At 48.6% G+C, this 23,759-nt stretch overlaps 1 protein-coding gene across 10 annotated transcripts in view; it reads left to right on the forward strand.

Annotated features, from left to right (window-relative positions):
• SAP130 (Sin3A associated protein 130) overlaps nt 1–23,759 on the forward strand; it is a 206,214-nt gene that overhangs the window by 16,755 nt on the left and 165,700 nt on the right. For 4 of the 10 annotated variants that reach the window (XM_063915874.1, XM_063915876.1, XM_063915875.1 and 1 more), the window contains exon 4: nt 23,309–23,494. The exons of 2 other annotated variants lie outside the window; for them this stretch is intronic. In XM_063915874.1, the coding sequence (XP_063771944.1) occupies nt 23,309–23,494 (186 nt within the window). The remainder of the gene's footprint in view (nt 1–23,308; nt 23,495–23,759) is intronic. 4 more of the 10 variants (XM_063915879.1, XM_063915881.1, XM_063915878.1 and 1 more) reach the window with 2 other exon arrangements.

Genomic DNA, 23,759 nt, shown 5'->3' on the forward strand with positions numbered 1-23,759 from the left:
CCGAACCCTGTTACACTTACCAGTAGTGTCGGTCCTCAGATGTATGCAGGTGTTGGGCAAGATGGTATCCTCTTTCGAGGCAGTTCCATATGCCAGATTTCATGCCCGACCTCTCCAGACTCAGATTCTCAACTGTTGGACTCGGACGGAACCGCGTCTCGAATTACAGTTGATCCGCTTGTCGGTAAAGACTCGTCAGTCTCTTCAATGGTGGCTTCACAGTCGGAATTTGAAAAAGGGTACACCTTTCACGATCTGGTCTTGGATGATGGTCACCACGGATGCAAACCTCAGTGGTTGGGGGTCAGTGTTCCAGACTCATCACTTCCAGTGATCAGGAGCAATCAGGAGTCAAAATTGCAAATCAACATTCTGGAACTAAGGGCGATTCGGTATGCACTCCTTCACATTCAAACCATGGTACAGGGTCAACCAGTTCGTGTGCAGTCCGACAATGCCACCGCAGTGGCTTACATCAACAAACAGGGAGGAACTCGCAGCTGGTCCGCAATGAGAGAAGTCGCTCAGATCCTCGCGTGGGCGGAACGTTGGGTTCCGGTGATCTCCGCGATCCACATTCCAGGAGGGAAGCAGACTTTTTGAGTCATCACACGATTCATCCGGGAGAATGGGAACTTCATCAGGAGGTGTTCCTCTCTCTAGTGGACCGATGGGGAATGCCAGACAGACCTGATGGCGTCTCGCCTCAACGCAGAACTTCCTCACTACGGCGCAAGGACTCAGGATCCACAGGCATTCCTGATCGATGCTCTAACTGCTCCATGGCAGTTTCAACTGGGATATGTGTTTCCGCCAATTCCACTGATCCCGCGTCTACTTCAACGCATTCGGCGAGAGGGTCTCGCAGTGATTCTAGTGGCTCCAGATTGGCCGCGTCGACAGTGGTACACTCTACTGCGCAGTATGGTCGTCGGAGACTCCTTTCGCCTACCTCTGCGACCAGATCTTCTTATTCAAGGACCTTGTCGCCACCCAGATTTACATCGGATGGCTTTGACGGCTTGGCTCTTGAATCCAAGATTTTGAAGGCAAAAGGTCTTTCTCGATCGGTTGTTCAGATGATGATTCGAGCTAGGAAACCGGTGACCTCTGGCATTTACCATAGGATATGGCGTATTTACATTGCATGGTGCGAAAAACGGAGACTAACTCCGCATTTGTTTAGGCTACCTCGCCTACTCTCTTTCCTTCAGGAGGGTCTCGACAAGGGCCTAAAGCTTTCTTCACTAAAAGGTCAGGTTTCAGCTTTATCGGTTCTTTTTCAGAAGAAACTAGCAAATATTCCAGAGGTTCAAACATTCCTGCAGGGAGTACTTCGGATTCAACCACCTTTTGTCCCTCCGGTTCCTCCCTGGGATTTAAACTTGGTCCTTACGACTCTTCAGACCTCTCCATTTGAACCTTTAGAATCGGTTGAACTCCGTTATCTGACACAGAAAGTTGTTTTTCTGTTGGCTATTGCCTCAGCTAGACGAGTATCTGAGTTGGCGGCTCTTTCTTGCAGACCCCCCTTGTTAGTGTTTCATGAGAACCGGGTGGTTCTACGGACTAAGCCTTCTTTCCTTCCAAAGGTTGTTTCAAAATTCCATTTAAATCAGGACCTTGTCCTTCCGGCCTTTACTCCGACATCTTCTCCTGGGGAGGACTCTCATTTAGCTCTCCTGGATGTGGTTCGAGCTTTACGTGTCTATTTGTCTCGCACCGAGTCATTCCGGCGTACGGATAACTTGCTGATTTTGATTGATGCTCCGAAACGAGGTTGGCCGGCCTCCAAAAATACTGTGGCCCGTTGGATAACTTCGGCCATAAGACAGGCTTACGTGTCTGCTAATGTTTCGGTTCCTGACTCAATTAGGGCTCATTCCACTAGAGCTGTTGGAGCCTCTTGGAACTGTTCGCGGTGGTGCATCTGTTGAGCAACTGTGCAGGGCGGCAACCTGGTCGTCAGTTCATACTTTCACACATACTTTCACCGTTTTCATACTTTTGGTTTGGAGACTGCCGCTGTTGGGCGTCGTATATTAAAGACGGCTATGCCGTCCCCGTCTCCCTCCTCTTATTAGCTTGCTTTGGGAAATCCCACAAGTAATGGCGCAGCGTCCCCCAGATGGATGAAAGAGAAAAGGTGATTTTTGTTACTTACCGTAAAATCTCTTTCTCTGATTCCATCTGGGGGACGCTGCGATCCCTCCCAGATGTTTGTCTGGTTTAACCAGTTAATTTTCTTTGATCTATCTCCTTTGGCTTGGCTAAACGTTAACTGAGGTACTGGCTAGGCAGGAAGGAGATGGGAGGGGTTAGAGGGGGGAGGAGTCAGGTTTTATTAGTTCTGTGCCAAACTCCACAACCACACACCTCTAACCCACAAGTAATGGCGCAGCGTCCCCCAGATGGAATCAGAGAAAGAGATTTTACGGTAAGTAACAAAAATCACCTTTTTATGGCGTCAGTCGACATAAAGGATGCCTACTTACATGTCCCGATATGTCCTTCACATCAGGCCTTCCTCAGGTTTGCGATACAGGATTCTCATTACCAATTTCAGACGTTGCCGTTTGGGCTTTCCACGGCTCCGAGGATTTTCACCAAAGTCATGGCGGAAATGATGGTTCTCCTTCGCAAACAAGGGGTTACAATTATCCCGTACTTGGACGATCTCCTGATAAAGGCAAGGTCCAAGGAACGGTTGCTGAGAAGTGTAAATTTGTCACTGTCTGTTCTGCGACAGCACGGTTGGGTACTCAATTTGCCAAAATCTCAGTTGATTCCGACCACTCTGCTGCCTTTTCTGGGCATGATTCTGGACACGGATTTACAGAAAGTATTTCTTCCAGAAGAAAAAGCTCTGGAACTGCAGACGATGGTCAGGGAACTTCTGAGGCCGACGAGTGTCGATCCATCACTGTACTCGGGTTCTGGGGAAAATGGTTGCGGCGTACAAAGCCATTCCATTTGGCAGGTTTCATGCCCGGGTGTTTCAGTGGGACTTGCTGAGCAAATGGTCTGGGTCTCACCTGCACATGCACCAGAAGATAAGTCTATCTCCCAGAGCCAGAATTTCTCTCCTGTGGTGGCTACAAAGTCCTCACCTCCTAGGGGGACGCCGGTTCGGTATCCAGGATTGGGTACTAATGACAACAGATGCAAGTCCCCGGGGCTGGGGCGCAGTCACCCAAGGAAGGAACTTCCAGGGGAAATGGTCGCTCCAGGAAGCTTGTCTCCACATAAATGTTCTCGAGTTAAGAGCCATTTACAACGGCCTGCTGCAAGCAAGAAGCCTTCTTCAGGGTCGACCTGTCCTGGTACAGTCAGACAACATCACAGCGGTGGCACATATAAACCGTCAAGGCGGAACAAGGAGCAGAGCGGCAATGGCGGAGGCCACAAGAATCCTTTGCTAGGCGGAACAACACGTGAGCGCCCTGTCAGCAGTCTTCCTACCGGGAGTGGACAACTGGGAAGCAGATTTCCTCAGCAGACACGATCTCCATCCTGGAGAGTGGGCTCTTCACCAAGAGGTATTTGCAGAGGTGACAAAACGTTGGGGAATTCCGTTGATCGACATGATGGCGTCTCGTCTCAACAAGAAGCCCCCGAGGTATTGTTCCAGGTCAAGGGACCCCCAAGCCAGTGCAGTGGACGCCCTGGTGTCTCCGTGGGTGTTCCAGTCGGTGTATGTGTTCCCTCCACTTCCTCTCATTCCAAAGGTACTGGGGATCATTCAACGAGCAAGGGTTCACGTGATTCTCGTCGTTTCAGAGAAGGGCCTGGTACCCGGATCTTCAGGAATTACTGGTGGAAGATCCTTGGCCGCTTCCTCTAAGAGAGGACCTGTTGTTGCAGGGTCCATGCGTGTTTCCAGACTTACCGCGGCTGCGTTTGACTGCATGGAGGTTGAGCGCCAGATCTTAGCTCGTAAGGGTATCCCCTGGGAGGTCATTCCAACTCTCATTAAGGCTAGGAAGGAGGTTACGGCGAAACATTATCACAGTATTTGGAGAAAGTATGTTTCCTGGTGTGAGTCTAAAATGGCTCCTGCGGAAGATTTTCACTTGGGGCGCTTTCTCCACTTTTTACAGGCGGGAGTAGACGCAGGCCTGAAATTAGGTTCCATCAAAGTACAGATTTCGGCTTTGTCTATTTTCTTTCAAAAAGAATTAGCTGTCCTCCCAGAGGTTCAGACTTTTGTGAAAGGAGTAATGCATATCAATCCTCCGTTTTGTGCCTCCTGTAGCTCCATGGGAGCTGGATGTGGTCTTACGGTTTCTCATGTCTTCCTTGTTTGAACCTTTGCTTAAGGTTGAATTGAAATTTCTCACTTGGAAGGTAGTTATGCTGTTGGCGCTGGCGTCTGCCAGGCGGGTGTCAGAGTTGGCGGTCTTATCTCATAAGAGCCCGTACTTGATTTTTCATTCGGATAGGGTGGAATTGAGGACTCGTCAACAATTTCTGCCGAAGGTGGTTTCTTCATTTTCCTAGTCCGTAGAGGATGCTGGGCGCCCATCCCAGTGCGGAATGTTACTTGCAGTGTTTTCTTGCTGGTTAAATTAGTTTATACACGGGTTGTGTATTTCTTGTTTCAGCTTGTTGCTGTTGTTAATTCATACTGTTATCTGGTTTAAGGTTGTACGGTATGTTTGTGGTGTGGGCTGGTATGTTGGTAGCCCTTAGTTTAAACAAAAATCTTTCCTCGAAATGTCCATCCCACCTGGGCACAGTTCCTATAACTGAGGTTTGGAGGAGGGGCATAGAGGGAGGAGCCAGTTCACACCCAGATTAAGTCTTTTCAGTGTGCCCAAGCTCCTGTGGATCCCGTCTATACCCCATGGTCCTTTTGGAGTCCCCAGCATCCTTTACGGACTAGGAGAAAAGGATTTATCGGTAAGTACCAAAATCTTATTCCAAGTGTCCAAAAAGTTTTTGCGCACTTTCCCATTTGCTCCTGAAGGTTGGAAATTCTGGGAAGAACCCCCGGTGGTTGACTTATCAGTCTCTCGACGGTCCAAAAAGGCGGTGCTGCCTGCCCCGGGCTCCTTTACCATGAAGGAACCTGGGGACAGAAAGTTAGAGACTACACTCAAATTTGTTTACATGGCAGCAGGTATATCGCAGAGGCCGGTCATAGCAGGTTGCTGGATGACCCATACCATTCAACGTGGGCTCCTCGGATTCATGAGGGCCTCTCGGGGGCTATGCCTCTGGTCACTATGGTGACTCTCCTCAAGCACGTTCAGGACACTACTCGTGTCATGTGTGACTCACTCAAGGAGATGGGGAATATTAATGCTAGGACTTCTGCCATGGCAATGTCTGTGCGCATGGCTTTGTGGTTGGGTCAGTGGATAGCAGAATCAAAGCGCAGTGTGGAATCCCTCCCCTTTTCGGGGAAATGGCTCTTTGGGGTTGAATTGGATACGTGGATTTCCAAAGTCACTGCTGGGAAATCCACGTTTCTCCACAATGGGGCCCTGCCGAGACCGTCTATTCAGTCCTTTACGTCTAAGAGTTTTCGTTCTAGGGCCAGAGGTGCCTCCAATGCAAATAGACGCGCCAGAGGTAAGCCAAAAAGACCTGCAACCACTGGTTCTCCGGAACAGAGCACCAGTTCTGCTTCCACGAAGTCCTCAGCATGACAGTGCCCACTCGAGGTGGTAGTTCGACTGCGTCACCTCAGCCGCATCTGGGAAAGCTCCTGCCAGAATACCTGGGTAAGGGACCTCCTTTCTCAGGGCTGCAAGCTGGAGTTCGTGCTCCTCCCTAACGATTTTTCAAATCAAGCTTACCAGCTTTGGAGGATACGCAGGTTATGTTGCAACAGGCCATCCGAAAGTTGTTCCAGTACCGATACCACAACGAGGCAGGGGTTATTACTGCAACCTGTTTGTGGTTCCAAAGCCGGACGGCTCGGTACAGCCCATTTTTAATCTAAAGTCCTTAAATCCTTACCTAAAGATTTTCAAATTAAAAATGGAATCCCTGAGGGCAGTTATTGTGGGTCTGGAAGAGTAGGAGTTCCTGGTTTCCCTGGCTATCAAGGACGCCTAGCTTCATATTCCAATTTGGCCACCTCATCAGGCTGATCTGAGGTTTGCCCTACTGGACGATCACTACCAGTTCCAGGCACTAACCTTTGGCCTGTCCACAGGTCCATGGGGTCAATGTAGTCCCTTACCTGGACGATCTTCTGATAAAAGCAAGATCCAGGGAGCTTTTATTGCTCCGTATCGACCACACTATCCAACGTCTGTCACGCTATAGGTGGATTCTCAATCTACAGAAGTCCCACCTGGAACCGACTCAGCGGCTCCTTTTCTTTGGGATGTTACTGGATACGGTGGCCCAGAAGGTGTTTCTCCCAGAGGACAAGGCGCGAACACTTCAGGAGATGGTCTGCATGGTGCTCCGATCTGCTCGTGTATCCGTCCATCTTTGCATCAGATTGTTGGGGAAGATGGTCTCCTCCTACGAAGCAATCCAATATGGAAGGTTCCATGCCAGAACATTTCAATTGGATCTCCTGAGTAAGTGGTCCGGATCACATCTACAGATGCACCGGATGATGCGGCTGTCACCTCAGGCCAGGATTTCCCTTCTGTGGTGGCTGCAGTCCTCCAATTTCCTGGAAGGCTGGAGTTTCGGGAATCAGGATTGGACCCTGCGAGTATGGGGTGCTGTTACCCAAGAGATGCAGTTCCAGGGCAGGTGGTCAGCCCACGAAGCCCTCCTTCCGATCAACATTCTGTATCTTCTGGCGATCTACAATGCTCTGCTTCAGGCCTCTCCTCTGCTCACGAATCACGCGATCCAAGTTCAGTCGGAGACGACGCCACTGCAGTGGCGTACATCAATCGGCAAGAAAGGACAAAAAGCAGAGCCTGCATGCGAGAGGTGTCAAAGATACTCCTCTGGGCGTAAAGAAATGCAAGAGCAATGTCGGCAATCCTCATTCCGGGTGTAGACAACTGGGAAACGGACTTAATCAGTTGTCACGACCTCCACCCAGGAGAGTGGGGACTCCACCATCAGGTGTTCCAGCAGATGATCCAACGGTGTGGTTGCCCGCTAATAGACATGATGGCTTCTCGTCTCAACGAGAAGCGCCACTGGTATTGCTCTCAAACCAAGGACCCTCAGGCGAGGGCAGTGGACGCGTGACTTCCTTGGCCCTACCGGCTGTTCTACCTGTTTCCTTCGATTCTGTTGCCCCCATGGGTGCTAAAGCGAATCAGAAATCAGGGAGCCCAGGCAATTCTGATTGCCTCGGAGTGGCCTCAGGGGGCGTGGTACGCAGATCTTCTTTACATGTCCGTCGAAGACCCTTGGCCTCTACCACTAAGAAGCGATCTTCAACAAGGACCGTTCGTCTACCTGGACTTATGGCGACTTCGTTTGACAGCATGGAGGTTGAATGGAACAACCTAGCTCACAAGGGCCTTTCCAAAAAGGTTATTGCTACCATGGTTCAGGCCAGGAAACCAGTGACGTCAAAACACTATCATCATATCTGGAGAAGATATGTCTGTTGGTGCGAGGAACGCACGAATCCACCTGCAGAGTTCCACTTGGGATATTTCTTACATTTCCTGCAGGCTGGTGTGGATAAGGGTTTGCGTCTGGGTTCTATTAAGGTCCAGATTTCAGCCGTCTCCATTTTCTTCCAGAAAAAATTGGCACTGTTGCCAGAAGTTCAGACCTTCTTGCAAGGGGTACTCCACATACAACCTGCTTTTGTGCCGCCTACGGCGCCCTCGGATTTGAATGTGATGTTGGAATTTCTACACTCCTCCTGGTTTGAGCCTCTGATGACGGTGGAAGACAGTGATGTTACTGGCCCTGGCTTCTGCTCGGCGTGTCTCAGAATTGGGGGCCTTATCGTGTAAAAGTCCATACTTGGTCTTTTACGAGGACAGAGCGGAGCTCAGAACAAGGCAGCAGTTCCTGCCGAATGTTGTGTCTGCGTATCACCTGAATCAGCCTATTGTGGTTCTGTCCAGTTCTGACTCTTCTGCTCCTCCGGAGGCATTTGATGCCGTGCGAGCCTTGAAGGTCTATGTCAAGCAGACGGCTCGGATCAGAAAGACTGATTCCTTGTTCGTGCTCTATGATGCGCAGAAAAAGGGTTGTCCTGCTGCGAAGCAGTCCATGGCTCGTTGCCTTAGGCTTACTATTCAACAGGCCTCTGTGTCGCCAGCCTTACCTGTTCCTAAGTCTCTGAAAGCCCACTCTACAAGATCTGTGGGCTTTCCCTGGGCAGCTGCCCGAGGAGTCTCAGCCTTGCAACTATGCCGAGCTGCTACCTGATCGGGGAAGAACACCTTTGTGAAGTTCTACAAGTTTGATACCCTGGCCAAAGAGGATACCCAGTTTGGGCAGGCGGTGCTGCAGCAGTCTTCGCACATTCCCGCCCGTTCTGAAAGCTTTGGGACATCCCTCTCGTACTAAGTCTCCCCAATATCCCTTATGGATGCTAGAGGAAATAGGATTTTAATTACCTACCAGTAAATCCTTTTCTCGTAGTCCATAAGGGATATTGGGCGCCTGCCTCAGTGCGTTGACTTTTCTGCAGGTTCTCGTTTGCGGTTACCTGTTCAGTTGTTGCCGTTGCTGGTCGTTGTATGTTAGTGGTGTGCTAGTTTATAAATCTCACCACTCTTTGTTGCATTGTTCCTTCTCTCATATGTCCTTTTTCCTTCGGGTACATTTTTACCTATAGCTGCCTGTGGGAAGGGGCATAGAGGGGAGGAGTCAGCACACTCGGTGAAGAAATTTAAAGTGCACCACCTCCTTTGGAACCCAGTCTATACCCCCATCATACTAGATTCACCCAATAGCCCTTATGGACTACGAAAAGTATTTACTGGTAGGTAATTATTTTAATCATTAACAAAGCTTTGAAAGAAAGGGCATATACTAATTAAGTGTAAATTCACTCATGTAAATGTGTGCCTAACATTTTATAGTCAATAATAATAATAATAATAATAATAATAATAATAATTAATAATATTATCATCATCATCATCCTTTATATGGCGCCACAAGGGACCCGCAGCGCCCAGTTACAGAGTACATAAACAAATAAGTAAAACAAAAAAACAGTGACTTACAGTTTCAGACCATATAGGACAAGTACAGGGTATAGTAACATAGCTGCATCAGCAGACGACACTGACAATAAGTATCAGGGTGGCAGAAATCTGGGGACTTTGGTGCCGTTGAAGGGAGTATGGAGTAGAAAATAGTTTAAGTAGAAGAAGAAAAACCACATGAGTGAAGAGGCCCTGCTCGTGAGAGCTTACGTTCCAAAGACTCAAATACTGTTGTCTGAGACCTTAGGAATGCTTCCAAACTTGGGGGTAGATGTATTAAGCCTGGAGAAGTGATAAAGCAGTGATAAGTGGAAGGTGAAAATGCACCAGCAAGTCAGCTCCTAACCATCAATGTACATATTGGAGCTGATTGGCTGGTGCGTTATCACCTTGCACTTATCACTGCTTTATCACACCTCCAGGCTTAATACATCTACCCCTTGGTGTGTTATACAGTATGGAAATCAAGAGCTAGTTGGTAGAGCAAGAAAGTGGTCACTTCTACTGACGCCAAAGAAAATTGGCTGCAGATTGGTGCATATTTAAATATGTAACTAGTTTCATGATTTCTTCAAAGCTGACTCTTTGATATGTATTTTCAGGTCTATAAACTGTTTTTAGGTGTTAGTGTGTTCCTTTTTGTTTTCCCTTTTATTGGAATGCGGTCGTTAGGTCAACACAACTTAGGTCGATCACGGAAGGTCGACTTGTAATAGGTTGACAGGTCAAAAGGTCGACATGAGTTTGTCACACTTTTTTTTTTTTTTTTTTTTTTTACTTTTTCATACTTTACGATCCACATGGTCTACAATTGGGAATGGTAACCTGTGCCGAGTGCAGCGGTAGCAGAGCGAGGCACCTTACCCAAAGCATGGCGAGCGAAGCAGTGCACTAATTGGGGTTCCCCGTCACTTTAAAGAAAACACACCAAAAGAAGTCCAAAAACTCATGTCGACCTTTTCACCTGTCGACATAATGCCCATGTCGACCCATACCCCTTTTACTATGTAAAAATAGTTTTAAGAGGGAGATTCAATTAGGCCCAGAGTTTACTCTGCAGTTATTTGAACTCGCTGGCCAATTCCATTAGCTACGGGAACCCCCCCAAGAGCTAAACCAAAGAGGGTGATTTTTTTTCTTTGTATCTTTAGGAGTTATGATGAAAAATCTTTCTTAAAATGCAGAGTCTGCTTTTTAACGCTAGGGAAACCCGTAGTTTCCAGCACTTTGCTGAGAATCTGTGTTTTAGTGCGCGTTAACTCATTATTAACCTCATGGGAAAAATATTGAATAGCTTTTCCCAGGGTCTGATTTAATCTCCCCCTAAGTCTTATCCAAACCCTCTACATATATTTTCTGAGAGTAGTTAAGAACACTATCAATTGCAACTTGATTTAGTGAAGTAATAGTTGACTTTAATCTTTCTAGTCTCACTGTTGTCAAGACATAGGTTCAGCTCTCCGAATACTCTGATGCAGGGATGGGCAAATATTTCAGCGGGGGTGACATAAATTTAACTAATCTTTCAGCAGCACAGGAAAGGGGATTGGGTTGGATAGGGATAAAGAATGGTACATGTACAAAATAGGATAAACATGGAAGGCAGATGGCATCCAAGGACCGGTGGTACCTTGTGGGCTGGTTTTGGAGCAGTAAAAGAACTGTGATCACTGTGCACTGTGCGGTTACAATGAAGGAGGAAGACAGGCATATTAAAGCAGCGATAAAAATGGGAGGCTTTGCTTTGTGAAGGGGCTGAACTCAAATGCCTTGCAGGCTGCGTTTTGCCAATTTGCCCTCCCTGCTTTACTATGATGTGACAGCCATGTTTATCAGATGAAAATGTATGTCTTTAAACTAGCCATGCAAAATATATATTTCTCTAACGTCCTAGTGGATGCTGGGGACTCCGTAAGGACCATGGGGAATAGACGGGCTCCGCAGGAGACTGGGCACTCTAAGAAAGAATTAGTACTACTGGTGTGCACTGGCTCCTCCCTCTATGCCCCTCCTCCAGACCTCAGTTAGAATCTGTGCCCGGAAGGAGCTGGGTGCATTTTAGTGGGCTCTCCTGAGCTTGCTAATAAAGTATTTCTCTATCGTCCTAGTGGATGCTGGGGTTCCTGAAAGGACCATGGGGAATAGCGGCTCCGCAGGAGACAGGGCACAAAAAGTAAAGCTTTAGGATCAGGTGGTGTGCACTGGCTCCTCCCCCTATGACCCTCCTCCAAGCCTCAGTTAGATTTTTGTGCCCGGCCGAGAAGGGTGCAATCTAGGTGGCTCTCCTAAAGAGCTGCTTAGAAAAGTTTAGCTTAGGTTTTTTATTTTACAGTGAGTCCTGCTGGCAACAGGATCACTGCAACGAGGGACTTAGGGGAGAAGAAGTGAACTCACCTGCGTGCAGGATGGATTGGCTTCTTTGGCTACTGGACATTAGCTCCAGAGGGACGATCACAGGTACAGCCTGGATGGTCACCGGAGCCTCGCCGCCGGCCCCCTTGCAGATGCTGAAACAAGAAGAAGGTCCAGAATCGGCGGCATGAAGACTCCTCAGTCTTCTTAAGGTAGCGCACAGCACTGCAGCTGTGCGCCATTTCCTCTCAGCACACTTCACACGGCAGTCACTGAGGGTGCAGGGCGCTGGGAGGGGGGCGCCCTGGGAGGCAATGAAAACCTATTTTTGGCTAAAAATACCTCACATATAGCCTCCGGGGGCTATATGGAGATATTTAACCCCTGCCAGAATCCGTTAAGAGCGGGAGACGAGGCCGCCGAAAAAGGGGCGGGGCCTATCTCCTCAGCACACAGCGCCATTTTCCCTCACAGAAAGGCTGGAGGGAAGGCTCCCAGGCTCTCCCCTGCACTGCACTACAGAAACAGGGTTAAAACAGAGAGGGGGGGCACTAATTTGGCGTTAAAAATATATAAAAAAGATGCTATAAGGGAAAACACTGATATAAGGTTGTCCCTATATAATTATAGCGTTTTTGGTGTGTGCTGGCAAACTCTCCCTCTGTCTCTCCAAAGGGCTAGTAGGTCCTGTCCTCTATCAGAGCATTCCCTGTGTGTGTGCTGTGTGTCGGTACGTGTGTGTCGACATGTATGAGGACGATGTTGGTGAGGAGGCGGAGCAATTGCCTGTAATGGTGATGTCACTCTCTAGGGAGTCGACACCGGAATGGATGGCTTATTTAGGGAATTACGTGATAATGTCAACACGCGGCAAGGTCGGTTGACGACATGAGACGGCCGACAAACAATTAGTACCGGTCCAGACGTCTCAAAAACACCGTCAGGGGTTTTAAAACGCCCGTTTACTTTAGTCGGTCGACACAGACACAGACAGGGACACTGAATCCAGTGTCGACGGTGAATAAACAAACGTATTCCTTATTAGGGCCACACGTTAAGGGCAATGAAGGAGGTGTTACATATTTCTGATACTACAAGTACCACAAAAGAGGGTATTATGTGGGATGTGAAAAAACTACCGTAGTTTTTCCTGAATCAGATAAATTAAATGAGGTGTGTGATGATGCGTGGGTTCCCCCCGATAGAAAATATGGGCGGTATACCCTTTCCCGCCAGAAGTTAGGGCGCGTTGGGAAACACCCCTTAGGGTGGATAAGGCGCTCACACGCTTATCAGAACAAGTGGCGGTACCGTCTATAGATAGGGCCGTCCTCAAGGAGCCAGCTGACAGGAGGCTGGAAAATATCATAAAAAGTATATACACACATACTGGTGTTATACTGCGACCAGCGATCGCCTCAGCCTGGATGTGCAGAGCTGGGGTGGCTTGGTCGGATTCCCTGACTAAAAATATTGATACCCTTGACAGGGACAGTATTTTATTGACTATAGAGCATTTAAAGGATGCATTTCTATATATGCGAGATGCACAGAGGGATATTTGCACTCTGGCATCAAGAGTAAGTGCGATGTCCATATCTGCCAGAAGATGTTATGGACACGACAGTGGTCAGGTGATGCAGATTCCAAACGGCACAAAGGTGTATTGCCGTATAAAGGAAGAGGAGTTATTTGGGGTCGGTCCATCGGACCTGGTGGCCACGGCAACTGCTGGAAAATCCACCGTTTTTACCCTAAGTCACATCTCTGCAGAAAAAGACACCGTCTTTTCAGCCTCAGTCCTTTCGTCCCTATAAGATCATATCTGCCCAGGGATAGAGGAAAGGGAAGAAGACTGCAGCAGGCAGCCCATTCCCAGGAACAGAAGCGTTCCACCGCGTCTGACAAGCTCTCAGCATGACGCTGAGACCGTACAGGACCCCTGGATCCTACAAGTAGTATCCCAGGGGTACAGTTTGGAATGTCGAGACGTTTCCCCTGCGCAGGCTCCTGATGTCTGCTTTACCAAGGTCTCCCTCCGACAAGGAGGCAGTATGGGAAACAATTCACGAGCTGTATTCCCAGCAGGTGATAATTAAATTACCCCTCCTACAACAAGAAAAGGGGTATTACTCCACACTATATTGTGGTACTGAAGCCAGAAGGCTAGGTGAGACCTATTCTAAATCTAAAAAAATTTGAACACTTACAAAGGTTCAAATCAAGATGGAGTCACTCAGAGCAGTGATAACGAACCGGGAAGAAAGGGACTATATGGTGTCCCGAGACATCAGGGATGCTTACCTCCATGTCCCAAATTTGCCCTTATCACTAAGGGTACCTCAGGTTCGTGGTACAGAACTGTCACTATCAGTTTCAGACGCTGCCGTTTGGATTGTCCACGGCACCCCGGGTCTTTACCAAGGTAAGGGCCGAAATGATGATTCTTCTTCGAAGAAAAGGCGTCTTAATTACCCCTTACTTGGACGATCTCCTGATAAGGGCAAAGTCCAAGGAACAGTTGGAGGTCGGAGTAGCACTATCTCGGATACTGTTACAACAGCAGGGGTGGATTCTAAATATTCCAAAATCGCAGCTGATCCCGACAACAAGTCTCCTGTGCTTAGGGATGATTCTGGACACAGTCCAGAAAAAGGTGTTTCTCCCGGAAGAGAAAGCCAGGGAGTTATCCGAGCTAGTCAGGAACCTCCTAAAATCAGTGCATCATTGCACAAGGGCCATGGTAAAAAAATGGTGACTTCCTTCGAAGCAATTCCAGTCGGCAGATTTCATGCAAGAACTTTTCAGTGGGATCTGCTGGACAAATGGTCCGGATCGCATCTTCAGATGCATCAGCGGATAACCCTATATCCAAGGACAAGGGTGTCTCTCCTGTGGTGGTTACAGAGTGCTCATCTTCTAGAGGGCCGCAGATTCGGCATTCAGTTTTGGATGTTGGTGACCACGGAGGCCAGCCCGAGAGGCTGGGGAGCAGTCACACAAGGAAAAAATTTCCAGGGAGTGTGATCAAGTCTGGAGACTTTTCTCCACATAAATATAGCTAAGGGTAAATTTATAATGCTCTAAGCTTAGCAAGACCTCTGCTTCAAGGTCAGCCGGTATTGATCCAGTGGGATAAAACATCACGGCAGTCGCCCACGTAAATAGACAGGGCGGCACAAGAAGCAGGAGGGCAGTGGCAAAAACTGCAAGGACTTTTCGCTGGGCGGAAAATCATGTGATAGCACTGTCAGCAGTGTTTCATTCCGGGAATGGAAACTGGGAAGCAGACTTCCTCAGTAGGCACGACCTCCACCCGGCAGAGTGGGAACTTCATGGGGAAGTTTTCCACATGATTGTAAACCGTTGGGAATTACCAAAGGTGGACATGATGGCGTCCCGTCTGAACAAAAAACGGGACAGGTATTGCGCCAGGTTAAGAGACCCTCAGGCAATAGCTGTGGACGTTCTGGTAACACCGTGGGTGTACCAGTCGGTGTATGTGTTCCATCCTCTGCTTTTCATACCTAAGGTACTGAGAATTATAAGACGTAGAGGAGTAAGAACTATACTCATGGCTCCGGATTGGCCAAGAAGGACTTGGTACCCGGAACTTCAAGAGATGCTCACAGAGGACTTATGGCCTCTGCCGCTAAGAAGGGACTTGTTTCAGCAAGTACCATGTCTGTTCCAAGACTTACCGCAGCTGCGTTTGACGGCATGGCGGTGGAACGCCGGATCCTAAGGGAAAAGGCATTCAGGAAGAGGTCATTCCTACCCTGGTCAAAGCCAGAAAGGAGGTGACCGCACAACATTATCACCACATGTGGCGAAAATATGTTGCGTGGTGTGAGGCCAGGAAGGCCCCACGAAGAAATTTCAACTCGGTCGATTCCTGCTTTTCCTGCAAACAGGAGTGTCTATGGGCCTCAAATTGGGGTCCATTAAGGTTCAAATTTCGGCCCTGTCGATTTTTCTTCCAGAAAGAATTGGCTTCAGTTCCTGAAGTCCAGAAGTTTGTCAAGGGAGTATTGCATATACAACCCCCTTTTGTGCCTCCAGTGGCACTGTGGGATCTCAACGTAGTTCTGGGATTCCTCAAAACACATTGGTTTAAAACCAGTCAAATCTGTGGATTTGAAGCATCTCACATGAAAAGTGAACATGCTCTTGGACCTGGCCTGGACCAGGCGAGTGTCAAATTGGTGGTTTTTTTCTCAAAAAAGCCCATATCTGTTTGTCCATTCGGACAGGGCAGAGCTGCGGACTCGTCCCCAGTTCTCTCCCTAAGGTGGTGTCAGTGTTTCACCTGAACCAGCTTATTGTGGTGTCTTGCGCCTACTAGGGACTTGGAGGACTCCAAGTTGCTAGATGTGGTCAGGGCCCTGAAAATATAGGTTCCAGGACGGCTGGAGTCAGGAAAACTGACTTGCTGTTATCCTGTATGCACCCAACAAACTGGGTGCTCTTGCTTCTAAGCAGACTTTTGCTAGTTGGATGTGTAATACAATTCAGCTTGCACATTCTGTGGCAGGCCTGCCACTGCCAAAATATGTAAATGCCCATTCCACAAGGATGGTGGGCTCATCTTGGGCGGCTGCCCGAGGGGTCTCGGCTTTACAACTTTGCCGAGCGGCTATTTAGTCAGGGGCAAACACGTTTGTAAAATCCTACAAATTTGATAACCTGGCTAAGGAGGACCTGGAGTTCTCTCATTCGGTGCTGCAGAGTCATCCGCACTCTCCCGCCCGTTTGGGAGCTTTGGTATAATCCCCATGGTCCTTTCAGGAACCCCAGCATCCACTAGGACGATAGAGAAAATAAGAATTTACTTACCGATAATTCTATTTCTCGGAGTCCGTAGTGGATGCTGGGCGCCCATCCCAAGTGCGGATTATCTGCAATACTTGTACATAGTTACAAAAATCGGGTTATTATTGTTGTGAGCCATCTTTCAGAGGCTCCGCTGTTATCATACTGTTAACTGGGTTCAGATCACAGGTTGTACAGTGTGATTGGTGTGGCTGGTATGAGTCTTACCCGGGATTCATAAATCCTTCCTTATTGTGTACGCTCGTCCGGGCACAGTATCCTAACTGAGGCTTGGAGGAGGGTCATAGGGGGAGGAGCCAGTGCACACCACCTGATCCTAAAGCTTTACTTTTTGTGCCCTGTCTCCTGCGGAGCCGCTATTCCCCATGGTCCTTTCAGGAACCCCAGCATCCACTACGGACTCCGAGAAATAGAATTATCGGTAAGTAAATTCTTATTTTTAGTTAGGTTTTTTTATTTTCAGAGAGCTTCTGCTGGCAACAGACTCTCTGCTACGAGGGACTGAGGGGAGAGAAGCAAACCTACTAACTGCGGCTAGGTTGCGCTTCTTAGGCTACTGGACACCATTAGCTCCAGAGGGTTCGAACACAGGAACTTAACCTTGGTCGTCCGTTCCCGGAGCCGCGCCGCCGCCCCCCTCGCAGAGCCAGAAGACAGAAGCCGGCGGATGAAGCAAGAAGACGTCAAAATCGGCGGCAGAAGACTCCTGTCTTCACATGAGGTAGCGCACAGCACTGCAGCATTGCGCCCACACTAACCCACACACTCCGGTCACTGTAGGGTGCAGGGCGCAGGGGGGGGCGCCCTGGGCAGCAATTGAGTACCTCCTGGCAAAAGCAGTATATATGCATGAGCCCCCGCCATTTTTTACACCAAATCGCGGGACAGAAGGCCGCCGCTGAGGGGGCGGGGCTTCTTCCTTAGCACTCACCAGCGCCATTTTCTCTCCACAGCTCCGCTGAGAGAAAGCTCCCCAGGCTCTCCCCTGCAGACTCACGGTAGAAAGAGGGTAAAAAGAGAGGGGGGGGGCACATAAATTTAGCGTAATAATCATATATACAGCAGCTACTGGGTAAACACTAAGTTACTGTGTGATTCCTGGGTCATATAGCGCTGGGGTGTGTGCTGGCATACTCTCTCTCTGTCTCTCCAAAAGGCCTTGTGGGTGTCCTGTCCTCATATAGAGCATTCCCTGTGTGTGTGGTGTGTCGGTACGCTTGTGTCGACATGTTTGACGAGGAGTGCTATGTGGAGGCAGAGCAGGTGCAGATGAATGAGGTGTCCCCGCCGACACCTGATTGGATGGATATGTGGAAGGTGTTAAATGATAATGTAAACTCCTTGCATAAAAGGTTGGATAAAGCTGAAGCCTTGGGACAGTCGGGGTCTCAGCCCATGCCTGATCCTACAGCGCAGAGGCCGTCAGGGTCTCAGAAGCGCCCACTATCCCATATTGTTGACACGGATATCGACACGAATTCTGACTCCAGTGTCGATGGCGATGATGCAAAATTGCAGCCTAAAATGGCTAAAGCCATCCGCTACATGATTGTAGCTATGAAGGATGTATTGCACATATCAGAGGTAAACCCTGTCCCTGACAAGAGGGTTTATATGTTTGGGGAGAAAAAGCAAGAGGTGACTTTTCCCCCTTCACATGAGTTAAATGAGTTATGTGAAAAAGCTTGGGATTCTCCTGATAGGAAAGTGCTGATTTCCAAAAGGTTACTTATGGCGTACCCCTTCCCGCCAACGGACAGGATGCGCTGGGAATCCTCCCCTAGGGTAGACAAAGCTCTGACACGCTTATCTAAGAAGGTAGCCCTGCCGTCACAGGATACGGCCTGCCTAAAGGATCCTGCGGATAGGAAGCAGGAAGGTATCCTGAAGTCTGTTGATACACATTCAGGTACCATACTGCGGCCGGCAATTGCGTCGGCCTGGACAGATACACTGTCTGAGGAACTGGATACCTTGGACAAGGATACTATTTTACTGACCCTGGGGCATATAAAAGACGCTGTCCTATATATGAGGGATGCCCAGAGGGACATTTGCCTACTGGGCTCTAGAATAAATGCAATGTCGATTTCTGCCAGAAGGGTCCTGTGGACTCTGCAATGGACAGGCGATGCCGACTCTAAAAAGCACATGGAGGTTTTACCCTACAAGGGTGAGGAATTGTTTGGGGACGGTCTCTCGGACCTAGTTTCCACAGCTACAGCTGGGAAGTCAATTTTTTTGCCATATATTCCCTCACAGCCTAAGAAAGCACCGTATTACCAAATGCAGTCCTTTCGATCACAAAAAGGCAAGAAAGTCAGAGGTGCGTCCTTTCTTGCCAGGGGCAGGGGTAGAGGAAAGAAGCTGCACCATACAGCTAGTTCCCAGGAACAGAAGTCCTCCCCGGCTTCCACTAAATCCACCGCATGACGCTGGGGCTCCACAGGTGGAGCCGGGAGCGGTGGGTGCGCGTCTCCGAAAATTCAACCACCAGTGGGTTCGCTCACAGGTGGATCCCTGGGCTATACAGATTGTGTCTCAGGGATACAAGCTGGAATTTGAAGTGATGCCCCCTCACCGTTACCTAAAATCAGCCCTGCCTGCTTCCCCCATAGAAAGGGAAGTAGTGTTAGCGGCAATTCACAAATTATATCTCCAGCAGGTGGTGGTACAGGTTCCCCTCCCTCAACAGGGAAGGGGTTACTATTCCACAATGTTTGTGGTTCCGAAACCGGACGGTTCGGTCAGACCCATATTGAATTTAAAATCCCTGAACATTTACCTGAAAAGGTTCAAGTTCAAGATGGAATCGCTCAGAGCGGTCATTGCAAGCCTGGAAGAGGGGGATTTTATGGTGTCTCTGGACATAAAGGATGCTTACCTGCATGTCCCCATTTATCCACCTCATCAGGAGTACCTCAGATTTGTGGTACAGGACTGTCATTACCAATTCCAGACGTTGCCGTTTGGTCTCTCCACGGCACCGAGAATATTTACCAAGGTAATGGCGGAAATGATGGTGCTCCTTCGAAAGCAGGGTGTCACAGTTATCCCATACTTGGACGATCTCCTCATAAAGGCGAGGTCCAGAGAGCAGTTGCTGATCAGCGTAGCACACTCTCAGGAAGTGTTGCAACAGCACGGCTGGATTTTGAATATTCCAAAGTCGCAGCTGATCCCTACGACTCGTCTGCCCTTCCTGGGCATGATTCTGGATACGGACCAGAAAAAGGTGTTTCTCCCGGCGGAGAAGGCTCAGGAGCTCGTGACTCTGGTCAGAGAACTCTTAAAACCAAAACAGGTGTCGGTGCATCACTGCACGCAAGTCCTTGGAAAGATGGTGGCGTCATACGAAGCCATTCCCTTCGGCAGGTTCCATGCGCGGACCTTTCAGTGGGATCTGTTGGACAAGTGGTCCGGATCGCATCTTCAGATGCATCGGCTGATCACCCTATCCCCCGGGGCCAGGGTGTCTCTTCTGTGGTGGCAGCAGAGTGCTCACCTTCTCGAGGGCCGTAGGTTCGGCATACAGGACTGGGTACTGGTGACCACGGATGCAAGCCTCCGAGGATGGGGAGCAGTCACTCAGGGTAGAAACTTCCAAGGGCTGTGGTCAAGTCAGGAGACTTGTCTGCACATCAATATCCTGGAACTAAGGGCCATATACAATGCCCTGAGTCAAGCGGAGCCTCTGCTTCGCAACCAACCGGTGCTGATTCAGTCAGACAACATCACCGCAGTGGCTCATGTAAACCGCCAGGGCGGCACAAGAAGCAGGGTAGCGATGGCTGAAGCCACCAGGATTCTTCGTTGGGCGGAGAATCGCGTGCAAGCACTGTCAGCAGTGTTCATTCCGGGAGTGGACAACTGGGAAGCAGACTTCCTCAGCAGGCACGACCTCCACCCGGGAGAGTGGGGACTTCATCAAGAAGTCTTCACACAGATTACAAATCGATGGGAACTGCCACAGGTGGACATGATGGCATCCCGCCTCAACAAAAAGCTACAAAGGTATTGCGCCAGGTCAAGAGACCCTCAGGCGATAGCTGTGGACGCACTATTAACACCGTGGGTGTTCCAGTCGGTCTGTGTTTCCTCCTCTTCCTCTCATACCGAAGGTGCTGAGAATCGTAAGAAAAAGAGGAGTGAGAACAATACTCATTGTTCTGGATTGGCCAAGAAGGACTTGGTACCCGGAACTGCAAGAAATGCTCACAGAGGACCCATGGCCTCTGCCTCTCAGACAGGATCTGTTGCAACAGGGGCCCTGTCTGTTCCAAGACTTACCGCGGCTGCGTTTGACGGCATGGCGGTTGAACGCCGGATCCTAGCGGAGAAAGGCATTCCGGATGAAGTTATTCCTACGCTGATGAAGGCTAGGAAGGACGTGACAGCAGAACATTATCACCGTATATGGCGAAAATATGTTGCTTGGTGTGAGGCCAGGAAGGCCCCTACAGAGGAATTGCAGCTGGGCCGGTTCCTGCACTTCCTACAGTCAGGAGTGACTATGGGCTTAAAATTAGGGTCCATAAAGGTCCAGATTTCGGCCCTATCCATTTTCTTTCAAAAGGAACTGAAGTTCAGACGTTTGTAAAGGGAGTGCTGCATATTCAGCCCCCTTTTGTGCCACCAGTGGCACCTTGGGATCTTAACGTGGTGTTGAGTTTCCTGAAATCTCACTGGTTTGAGCCATTTAAGACCGTGGAGCTAAAGTATCTCACGTGGAAAGTGGTCATGCTATTGGCCTTAGCTTCGGCTAGGCGTGTGTCTGAATTGGCGGCTTTGTCATGTAAAAGCCCCTATCTGGTTTTCCATATGGACAGGGCAGAATTACGGACTCGTCCGCAATTTCTGCCGAAGGTGGTGTCATCTTTTCATTTGAACCAACCTATTGTGGTGCCTGCGGCTACTCGTGACTTGGAGGACTCCAAGTTGCTTGATGTAGTCAGGGCTTTGAAGATTTATGTAGCCAGGATGGCTGGAGTCATGAAAACTGACTCGCTGTTTATCCTGTATGCATCCAACAAGCTGGGTGCTCCTGCTTCAAAGCAGATTATTGCTCGCTGGATCTGTAACACGATTCAGCAGGCTCATTCTGCGGCTGGTTTGCCGCATCCAAAATCAGTGAAAGCCCATTCCACAAGGAAAGTGGGCTCTTCTTGGGCGGCTGCCCGAGGGGTCTCGGCATTACAACTTTGCCGAGCAGCTACTTGGTCGGGTTCAAACACCTTTGCAAAGTTCTATAAGTTTGATACCCTGGCTGAAGAGGACCTTGTGTTTGCCCATTCGGAGCTGCAGAGTCATCCGCACTCTCCCGCCCGTTTGGGAGCTTTGGTATAATCCCCATGGTCCTTAAGGAGTCCCCAGCATCCACTAGGACGTTAGAGAAAATAAGATTTTACTCACCGGTAAATCTATTTCTCGTAGTCCGTAGTGGATGCTGGGCGCCCGTCCCAAGTGCGGACTTTCTGTAATACGTGTATATAGTTATTGCTTAATAAAAGGGCTATGTTATGTTGGCATCTGTTGTTTGATGCTCTGTTGTTATTCATACTGTTAACTGGGTATGTTATCACGAGTTATACGGTGTGATTGGTGTGGCTGGTATGAGTCTTACCCGGGATTCCAAAATCCTTTCCTTGTAATGTCTGCTCTTCCGGGCACAGTTTCCCTAACTGAGGTCTGGAGGAGGGGCATAGAGGGAGGAGCCAGTGCACACCAGTAGTACTAAATCTTTCTTAGAGTGCCCAGTCTCCTGTGGAGCCCGTCTATTCCCCATGGTCCTTACGGAGTCCCCAGCATCCACTACGGACTACGAGAAATAGATTTACCGGTGAGTAAAATCTTATTTTTTTTTAATACATAGAAACACTACCTTTTAGGGAATGTTTTGTGTGTGTTCACAGGGATGTTGGAAGCTGGACATCCCATGTCAGTATGTGGAAATCAATTTTATCCTTTCTTCATGGACTACACATTTAAAAATAAAGAATAGCTTAAATGTGGCCAGTCCAATCAACTTTTCTCCCACAGCTTTTGGTAGCATTACTTGTATACAAAATGTACCAGCAGAGAACCCTAAAGCTGGATACACAGTAGACAATAGTGTGTATCCAGCAATACCCTGGTGGGCTGGCGGAATCAGCTAGTGCATATTATTTTGCAGATGCTTTGAATGATGGGGGGGGGTGGGTTTGCGGCGGCTAACGACATCCCCAGGTTCACATGCATGTATGCATGACAGGGGATGTCGTTTACTATCTACTGGAGCGCATATTGGTGACGATATAATGTGTACAAGCTGGACAATATGAACTATATGTCGTTCCGAAATGTCGTTATCGTGCATATTGTTCAGAATATCGTCTAGTGTGTACCCAGAATTTGTTTTGTTTTAATTTATGCAGCGAGGGAGGATAAAACATTATTTTATTTAGTGTTTCCTTCAAACATTTATTTGGTTTATTAGTAAATTTGAATGTGAAGTTAATTTACATATAAAGGGGTGGTATTCAAATGTTTACGCCGCCTCTCGCACCCGTGAACGCCTGCCAGCAGCTATTGAATTGTTTCTGCCGACGGGCGCATTATTTCAGCTCACTATCCCTGGCGGTGGCAATCTGTAATGTGCGAAAAGTGACCCATTTGAGCTCCCCAACGGGACTTTTCGCAGTCACACCCATTACTTTAGTCTGTTTTAGCAGCTTTACACGTCTAAGCCCGACTACTATGGGCGCGATAACAGGAACAATTGAATATCGCCCCGGATGGATTTCTCCGTTTTGTATGTTCCAGTTACTTAGAAGCCTGACAATCATGATACAGATATACTTTGGTTTCTTACATATCCCAACTCTCCGCTGCCCCTTTTGTTTAAACATTGAAATGTAATTTAATCTGTTTTAATGTAGATTATTTGCATAAAAAGTAACCCTTTTCATAACATTACACTTCTGTCTTTGAAGTTCCTGTTGAAGGCAGTCAGATGAATCCCTTTGTCTTGACAGAAGTTCATTATTGATGTCTTCCCACAGCAGCCACTGAAGCCCACTATTCCCAGTCGCCCCATTGCTCCAGCACCTCCCTCTGCCCTGTCTGCTGTACCAAAAGTCTCCGGGCCAGTGACAGTCACCATGGAGAGTGGCCTTCCTCAGGCTTCTGCTATCCCTGTGGCCACTATCAGTGGGCAGCAGGTCGGTGCTTAGTACTAAATAAAGAATAAACATGAGGCTTTGGCCCTGATTCTGAGGTTTGAGTAAAGCCAGAACAAGCAAGTAACTGTGCACCTTGGCAAACCATGCTGCACTGCAGGTGAGGCAGATGTAAAATGTGCAGTTAGATTTAGATTTGTGTGGGGTTTGTTCAAATTCAAATCTAAATTGCTATGTAAACATAAAGCTGTCCAGCAATTTGTGGGTTACATGCAAAATCAGCCAGTACTTACCCTGCCTGCAAAAT

Source organism: Pseudophryne corroboree, chromosome 4 (assembly GCF_028390025.1).
Source record: "Pseudophryne corroboree isolate aPseCor3 chromosome 4, aPseCor3.hap2, whole genome shotgun sequence".
In the NCBI taxonomy this organism is placed as follows: domain Eukaryota; kingdom Metazoa; phylum Chordata; class Amphibia; order Anura; family Myobatrachidae; genus Pseudophryne; species Pseudophryne corroboree.